Here is a 9,594-nt window from a genome sequence, read left to right on the forward strand (position 1 = left end):
GGCATCAACCAATTCAAATCGGCACCCCATAACTGTGTAAAGCAATCTGCTTCTGTTTCAAAATCAAAGAATTTTGAATTATATCTTTTAGTATTTCAATTTTTAAAAGTAGCCAAGCGATCTATCAAAATCGGACCCGAGCTACCATTTAAGTACTCAAAGAAATCTCGTGAGATTTACCATTCATCTGTATTGCTCATTTTACTCATACTGTCGGCAATGGAGTTTAATTCTCTTGGAACCCATTGTATTTCTAGTCCTATATTCATCTTCAAACACATACTAAAAATGCTTAGTGCTAGATCATGTTACTCAAGTTTAGAACTTCCTACCTTTACCAACTTTACACGTGATTCAGAGTCAGAAAACCTCTTGACAGGCCCCCACCCCTTTAAAATTCCCATAGGCACGTAAACTAGAACTACCATTAATTATTCTATAAGTAGAACTTGTATTGCAATCGTCATTTGACCATATATCGTGAAAAATGAAACCCGACATATCAACAATATAGGCCCACCAGCAAACCCACTTGCCTCACTGTAAACTTTTAAAACTTCGACACATGTAGTTTTACTAAAATGTCTTGATTGTATGCCATCTATGCGACCTAACCAAAATCTAAATTCGGAAATAAATAAGCTATCTGGTTCAAGGGCTATAACTCTATGCAATGTCGGTCTAGAAACGATTTCAGAATAAAGATATCTAGTCTCTACCTAGCCAGGCTACCTATAACAGGCATCATTGAAACAATTTTCCCCGTACATCTAGCTAAATCCCTTGCCGAAACCATTGGCATGGAAGACAATACCTTTAAAAGAGTATTTTTAAAATCAGTTATTCTTCTATCGGGAATTTCAAAAGAAAACATTTGGCTATCCCAGATTAATCCTACCCATTCTAGCCTCTGAACTGGTACTTATATTGACTTGTCCTCATTGATCACAAATCCAGCTTCCGGCTTCATTCACGGCTACACTTGATCGACTAACATGAGGGATGTCTTTTTATTCTTCAATACAGCCATTATTTTACAAATCCTGCACCGACTCGTTAACATCTGCTAATCTATCTGCTTTAAAGCTGATTGGTTATTTCCAGATACACATTTTTCAGGTAATTGTAAGAATGGTAATGCGTAAGCGCCGACAATACAGTCAATTATATCAGGATTGGCACCAATGATTTTCCGAAAAAAAAAGGATATGCCTCTTTAAACTACATTTTACAAGAGAAAAACGTGAGAAATGATACTTTTCTTCACAATGTGCGTATTATATGTAAACCAAATACGTCAAACAATTCTCTATCCCCGAGGGCCTACCTTCTTGACCGCTACCACGTGGTCGCTACGTGTGTCCATTTACTGTGCCAGCCCTGTCCCCGCCGGCGAAGCGATCTCTCCTCTCATCCGGACTGTCCATATTAATAAATTGCCAACGCCAATAAGACACAAAAATAAATCAAATTTCAATTAAATGTGGTTGAGAAAATAAATAAAACGATTTAAATCAAGTCTTCGCTTTACCTGTTTGCCTGTCGAATGACTAAACCTACAAATCTGTGCACGAGGAAATCTTGATTTCCGCACCATTGGACATATATCACCTTCAAAAACCTGTATACCCAGTTTATTCATGATCGAAAACCGAACTGGTTACAAAAAGGCAGTTTACGGCGGACTGGTACAGTAATAAACTAGTATAACGATTGAACACGCACAATTTTATATATCGTTAAGGCGACAACAAACATACCGCTTGTAACGTTTCATATTTAATATTTATATAACAAAGTTTATTTAATAGAGTTTGCAATGGGATTGTTACAAATACTTATGTTATTAATATTGAATGGTATGTAGCACTTGACTATAACGGAAAATGTGCATAATAAATACTTACAAAATATGGAATGATACACTCGCATTTTGTCATCACAATTGTGATAATTTGAAGTAATTAAAATAATTTTCAATTACTAGTATTTATTCTCACTAAAGCATAAACATGTTATTTGTTTCCACTAACTAGAACGGTTTTTATTATTTGCACCACGGACTCTAGATTACACTCCGTGTTTGCACCAACCCGAAATAAGTGTTGGAATACCAACTTGATTTATAGATCATTGTGTTACACCGATCGTATTTGCTAAATTAAAGTTTACAGGTAGAAACAAATGTTGCAGCGAGATTTGGAAGATATGTGTCTTTGTATATAATTATTAAGGCGGAAGTAATTTTTAATATAAGACAGTAAACGAAAACAGTTTTGTTTACCTACCTACCTTATTTTTTTAATTTCTTTGTGGAACCAAGCTACGTTTTATGCGAAAACATTTATTATTTTAAAATGAATTCTATTAAGGTATATGTTGTAAATCATTATTTTGTTTATTGTAGCGAATCTTATTATGTAGTTAATTTATTGTTTTGTGATTTAATGGCATTTTGTTTTTAAAACTAAATGATGAATTAATTAATTTATTTTATTTGTCATAGCTCCAGTGCAAGTTGTGGTTGCATTCGACTGTCCCTTCGGAACATGCACCCTTCAATTGCCAAACTGTTCAGTCGCCGCAGACATGATTCGTTTCTATAACGACAAGACCTTTTGCAACGGTCGCGGTGGTATCATCTCGAAGGCGGGTATGAATAAAACATCCTGCTCCTGTTTCCCATCCTACTACGGCACCGAATGCCAGCACAACTACACTTTCGAGTTCAATTGCACATCGTCTGTGGAATGCAACGGAGGCGTGTGTAATGGAACCAAGTGTGAACGGTGTCCCTCTGGGTGGCGTGGGCAAAGATGTGAAATCGAGACAATTTCAGATCCTCCGGTCGGAACAAAGTGTGAGAATGGCGGATCTCCATACGCTTTCGGAAACAGAACCGGGTGTCTCTGCGCTTGTGGATTCAAAGGTGATACCTGCTCAGAAATGACACGATCGGTTGTGAATGATACAAAATGCAATGAGATAATGTGTAATGGACGAGGATTCTGTACTATTCGTCCAGACACAGACACGGCTTACTGTCGCTGCTTTGGAGAATTCACCGGACAGTTCTGTCAAAATACTTTAACAGAGCAATCAACAAAGCTTCCTGATGCCATACCCGTATCCACGACATCAAGCAGTACATTTACAACGAAAACTATTACACCTACATCCGCCGTTACTACCCCACTGACTTCACGCACAAGCACACCATTTACTGATGTAACGACTGAAGTATGTTCTTATAACCGCATATGCCTAAATGGAGGATCATGCGTGCTTGTAGGTGGCATACAACGGTGCATTTGCGCTTGTGGATTCCACGGTTCGCATTGTGAAGTCAACCTTGATCCTGCAAACACTTTCTATGATGACGCCTGCAGGTATATACCTTGTTTAAATGACGGAACTTGTGTAAGGACGGCTGATGGATGCCAAGTAGAATGCAAATGTTCCCCGCAATTCAGTGGAACATATTGTGAAATAGCTATTAAAACGACCTCACAAGCTCCAAATACCTCATGTAAAACAAGATTTTCCGAATGCGCAACAGACCGTGATTGTGCCAACACAAAGATTTGTAAAATAGTGGATAAGTGTGGCTCCACAAAATGCTATACATATTCTGATGCGGATAGTTCACAAAATATATCTTGTATTGCTATATCAATGACTGCATTGGTAATTGTCATAATAGCCATTTGTGGCTTTTTTTATCGTAGGTATTTCAAACATTTATGTTCTCGCAGAGTTGGTAACGCACGAGGCCAGCCAAGAGGCAGGATCTACACCATTTCCGGTGCTCACATCAGTGTCCTCGATGCCGGTAATTCATCCAATAGTGACGACCTCCCATCATACGATGAAGCATGTGAGAAACCACCGGATTATTCGGAAATTGTTAATGGGTACCTAGCTATTTTTGAGCGCCCTGGGACGCGTATTCAAAGTATTTCTGACTGCATACATTTATAACGAAAGTTGTATTACCCACCATGAAAAATCCAACAATTGTTCATTTGTATTATAAGGCACTTTCGGTGTTTCATTATGCATTATATTATATTCCTGTGCAGTATAACTATAATAGTCTCATGTCAGATGTATGAAGTATTAATTGTTCATCTTTATTTTAAAGAAATTATAAACCTGAAATCACAATTTATCATTTTCATTCCGATTCGTGTTCAATTGTTATTTATCTGTTTGTGTCATGTGTATTTGGCTGTGTCACTATATATGGCAACTGGTCACCAGCCTCAAATAAAGGACGTTTAAAAGATGGCACAAATGATCTCCTGCTGATGTAACTGGAGTTCCTCTTGATCATTATATTTGTATTTTTATTTGGCTTGTCTTGCAGTGACATATAAATCTGACTCAATCTGTTTGCACAGTAAGTCAGACAACTACAACAAATGTCTTAGTATGTGTTTATTTCCTAAGCATTCTGATTTGTGTGTAAAAACAGACAGTTCATAAATGTAATTAAAACATATATTCTACCGTATTACCTGTATGCATGTTTCTTTTTCTGTAGTTGGTTATTCTGCTAACCGCTGGTAAACAAACAATACACTACTTGTTAACAAGAAATATCTTTAAAAAAGATATACGGCGTTGATTGTGGTCGATGTTTATGAACGATCAAAAGTTATCTCTATGAGATAAAAAGTAGCGGATGCCTTTTTTCTGCGCAGTTGTTAGCTACATCATAAGCAAATCAATTACGGGGTGTTGCGCCAGATTTCGTGGCTTATTTTGCTTTATGTGATATTATTACTCAGATATCTATATTTACAGAATAGAAAAACACAAGAAACATGAAAAAAAACGAGTGCATATAGGTCAGCCGGCAATACTCGAATCTTATTTAATTGCATAATTATAGTATAGCGAATTATTGTGGTCATGCTTAATAAACTGGTCTAAATGGATAAATATTTCTAATTAATTTTATCAAAATTGGTCCTTATCATGCAAATTTTGAAACCATATTAAAAATCGATGATTGACATACCACAATAATATCGCCGAATATCTTTATTTAGTATCTTTCTGATCAAAACAGACTTCAAGTGCACAAAGTTTACGAGACGGCGTTTATATAAAGATTTCTGCAACTGACCGCAAACTGACCTTGATACCTTGCGGATTGGAATGCAATGCATTACAGTCACTACGTTATTGTCAGTAAGACACAATGATCGCAAACCCTTTTGCGAACTCCGGTGATGAACTGTATATAAACTCTGACTTTCACAAACTGACCGCGTATTGACCCGAAACCTCGCGGGTTGAAATGCAATGCAAGTAAGTACTAAATATGACAACATAGCCTTTAGTTAAACGCTTTTGCGCTGGTAATTCTCTGAAAATAAAAGGTGAACGCACAAACTGTATTTATGTCGAAAATTGATTGTAAAACTGTTCTATCTATTGGGCCTTTTCATTAGAGATAAAATTGTTTCATGCAGTAAAACAGTGTTACAAAGACGCGGATATGTTTCCAATGTTCTGGTGTTATACTCAAATCAGCCAATGGAATAAATGAAGTGTATTCATTCGTACCTAGCCGCGGGAAATTTTATTTGAGTATTATTGGACACTTACAAAGGTCAGGTCAGGGTGAAAAGCTGGCTTATTCAGCTTACGCCGAAAAAATCAACTGCATTATGGATACATATTGCTACTGGAAGTGCTTCTTTTGTCTGAAGTGACGGTGTATTGACGTTTTCATGCAAACATGGAACCTGCATCGTCTGGTTATATAGCGACCGACTTCTTTAAATATTAGCATATAATTATAAACGATGATTAAATTTTGCAATTTGAAGATGTACTAATTTTTATTAAAGGGATATTTTTCACGTTTTGGTAAATTGACCAAAAATGTTTCAGATTCTAAAATTGTCGTTGCAGCTATGATATTTGTTAGGAAATAGTAATACTGAACATTTGCCATGCTTTAGAATATGCATAATATGCATAATTTGACAATTTAACAACCTGAAAATTACAAAGCGTTGCAACGCAAAAATATTGAATAAATTGGAGTGTTCTGTTGTTGTCGTTATATTTTGTAAACCTACGAGCTTATATAAAGAATAAAATACATCATTCAGTCTATGAGCAGGAATGGCCGAGTGGTCTAAGCGTTAGACTTTTACTCCAGTGGTTCGAGCTCAGTTGAGGGTTACTTTGTTTTCTTTCTTTAACTTATTCTTGATTTTTTTCTGGAGCTTTTTAGATCCAATGTTTACATTTATCAATATAAAGCATTTAACGACAAATTTCCATACTTGCTAAAATCTGGAAAAAGTTTCCTTTAAAAAAGACACAATCATAGCGGAAACAAATTTATTTTTTTTATGAACAATGAAGACAGACAAGCAGACAAGCAGATTAAAGTCTCATTTCTAAACATGTTATTGCATATATGGTTAAAACATGAGTCCTTTAATACAATATAATAAACGATAATTTAGTTAAGATATATGTAAAATAAAATGTACAATTTAACACAATCTGAGTTACAAGAGGATATCAACAGATTTACAGTGATAAAAACCTCATTAAAACATGTTAAAGGTACAGATCGACAAAGGTCTACAAGTATCATAATTACAAACAGTTTAACGATGTTTATAAATGTCATTGCATGCTTTGGCAGTGTATTTAACAACGGAATCATTAAAAATTAGCTGACAAAATTGTTCTTTATTTCCTGTTTATGTGGGGCAGGGAAAGCAAGTCCGGTCATGTTCGGGTACTCCCTCGTATCTGCCTGTTTCTATTTTAATGGGTGCAAACCCGCTTCTACATTTACCTAGTGCACTTCTTCTTACCATTGACATACTTTAACATTTAAAGGGATCTTTTCACGCTTTGGTAAATTGACAAAATTGAAAAAAGTTGTTTCAGATTCGCACATTTTCGTTTTAGTTAAGATATTTGTGAGGAAACAGTAATACGGAACATTTACCATGGTCTAATATAGCCATTATATGCATCTTTTGACGATTTTAAAACCTAAAAATTATAAAGCGTTGCAACGCGAAACGATTGAATAATTTGGAGAGTTCTGTTTTTGTCGTTAAATTTTGTGAAACTACGAAGATTGCTTATATAAGGTATAACATACGTCAAGTATGTGTATTCGGCGGAATAGCTCAGTAGGCTAAAGCGTTTTTACTTCAGGACTCTGGCAGGACTCCAGGGGTCACTGGTTCGAAACCTGCTCCGGGCTATGTTCTTTTCCTTTTTTTAATTTTATTCTTGATTTTTTACTGGAGCTTTTACGATCCAATGTTTACATTTATCAATATAAAGCATTTAATGAATAAGTTAAAAAATGCCAAAATCTGTGAAAAGGCCCCTTTAAGGTAGGGACCAGTCTCAAAACTGGCTTTTAATATCATAAAAATTCTTATCTTATTTCGTCCGCCTCTTTCGCCGTTAACGCATGTTTTCTTTTTTTTTTCGAACATTAGTAACTACTCGATCTGTTATCCGTTTGCAAGTTTAAGTTGGTATTACATTGTCAGCTTGTATTACCTCGATGTAGTTTGATGAATATGTATTTTCTATGTCTATGTACAAAAATTTGAAACGTTAACGGTTATAATACGACCAGTTAAAACACGTTCGTTCAGTCGCGTGCTGTATCTGTTCACACAGCGGAAGTAGTGTCCCATTATCACGGTGCCTAACCAATACGGATAATACCGGAAACTTTTGAGGTAAGTGTGTTCTTTTATTTCAATATTCTTTTTTTTAAGTTAACATTTTTCACCAAACCAATATTCCACGGAACAACTAAGACATTCATTAAGTAAATTCTATACTCGTGCTCAGTAACACAAACGTCAATATGCAGAGGGAACCTATATTGTCCAACAGTTTATGCGCAAAACCTGTGGAAACGGAAGTAAAATGCAGATATTGGTCTATATTAACAATGAAATTAAAATTTCTGAGCTAGTTTCCTGATGAAAACGGCAGCATAATTATTGTTTAATCATTGCCATGATGATTGACGGTTTAGTTTGTAGAAAAAATACGTATTTTATGTGTCGATTGCTGGCACCGGATAATGCATGAATTAGGCACCGGATAATGCCGAAACTAATGAACTTAAGCATAGTACTTTTAACGAATATTTTGGATTCTGCTTATATGGTTAACATTTAAAGAATTTCTTGGTTTAAGATTGTTTAATGAATGTATCGGTTATTTCTAGTCACTCAGACCTGACCACTCTGTCTAAACGCCAGTTAAAACGCACGAAAAATGTCTTGACCCTGCCCTGAAAAAGCTTATTAAAACTAGACATTAAAGGTTACACACTGTATTGATTCTTACAAAATCGGATGTAGAACGCGTGCTATTGTAGAACGACCGATAAATCGTTAATTTCTATAAGATATAACAACCCTTTGATTGTTTTAATATTAAAATTATATAAACGATTTGATCACCTTTGATTGTTTTAATATTAAAATTATACAAGGGCTGTTTTGTAAAACATGCATGCCCCCCATATGTGCTGTCCGTTGTAGTAGCAGCCATTGTATGAATACGTTTTTTGTCACTGTGACCTTGACCTTTGACCTAGTGACCTGAAAATCAATAGGGGTCATCTGCGAGTCATGATAAATGTACATATGAAGTGTCATGATCCTAGGCAAAAGCTTTCTTGAGTTATCATCCGGAAGCAATTTTACTGTTTCGGGTCGCCATGACCTTGACCTTTGACCTGAAAATCAATATGGGTCATCTGCGAGTCATGATCAATGTACCTATAAAGTTTCATGATCCTAGGTGTAAGCAGGGATGTATAATATTATACATCCCTGGCGTAAGCGTTCTTGAGTTATCATCTGGAAAACATTTAACTATTTCGGGTCACCGTGACCTTTACCTAGTGACCTCAAAATCAATAGGGGTCATCTGCGAGTCATGATCAATCTACCCATGAAGTTTCATGATCCTAGGCATATGCGTTCCTGAGTTATCATCTGAAAACCATTTTACTATTTCGGGTACCGTGACCTTGACCTGTGACCTAGTGACCTCAAAATCAATAGGGGTCATCTGCAAGTCATGATCAATCTACCTATGAAATTTCATAATCCTAGGAGTATGCGTTCTTGAGTTATCATCCGGAAACCATTTTACTAATTCGGGTACCGTGACCTTGACCTTTGACCTAGTGACCTCAAAATCAATAGGGGTCATCTGCAAGTCATGATCAATCTACCTATGAAATTTCATAATCTTAGGAGTATGCGTTCTTGAGTTATCATCCGGAAACCATTTTACTAATTCAAGTCACCGTGACCTTGACTTTTGACCTAGTGACCTCAAAATCAATAGGGGTCATCTGCGAGTCATGATCTCCCTAACGATGAAGTTTCATGATCCTAGGCGTATGCGTTCTTGAGTTATCATCCAGAAACCATTTTACTATTTCAGGTCACCGTGACCTTGACCTTTGACCTCAAAATCAATAGGGGTCATCTGCGAGTCATGATCAATCTACCTATGAAGTTTCATGATCCTAGGCGTAGGCGTTCTTGAGTTATC

The 9,594-nt window shown here is 36.1% G+C and overlaps 1 protein-coding gene across 1 annotated transcript; it reads left to right on the forward strand.

Annotated features, from left to right (window-relative positions):
• Window positions 1-1,735: 1,735 nt before the first annotated feature.
• Window positions 1,736-3,981, forward strand: LOC127869926 (neurogenic locus protein delta-like). The gene is made up of 2 exons (XM_052412584.1): window positions 1,736-1,859; window positions 2,507-3,981. Exons 1-2 carry the CDS (start codon window positions 1,820-1,822, stop codon window positions 3,979-3,981), a joined length of 1,515 nt encoding a protein of 504 aa, XP_052268544.1. The 5' UTR covers window positions 1,736-1,819.
• The last annotated feature ends 5,613 nt before the right edge of the window (window positions 3,982-9,594 follow it).

This window comes from Dreissena polymorpha, chromosome 2 (genome assembly GCF_020536995.1).
Source record: "Dreissena polymorpha isolate Duluth1 chromosome 2, UMN_Dpol_1.0, whole genome shotgun sequence".
NCBI lineage: Eukaryota > Metazoa > Mollusca > Bivalvia > Myida > Dreissenidae > Dreissena > Dreissena polymorpha.

What these genes read in the sequence shown, in the direction of transcription:
- LOC127869926 (XM_052412584.1), top strand. Translation starts at nt 1,820, where the DNA reads ATGGGATTGTTACAAATACTTATGTTATTAATATTGAATG. An exon ending in TATGTTATTAATATTGAATG is followed by an intron (nt 1,860 to 2,506) that starts GTATGTAGCACT and finishes TATTTGTCATAG; the next exon opens with CTCCAGTGCAAGTTGTGGTT.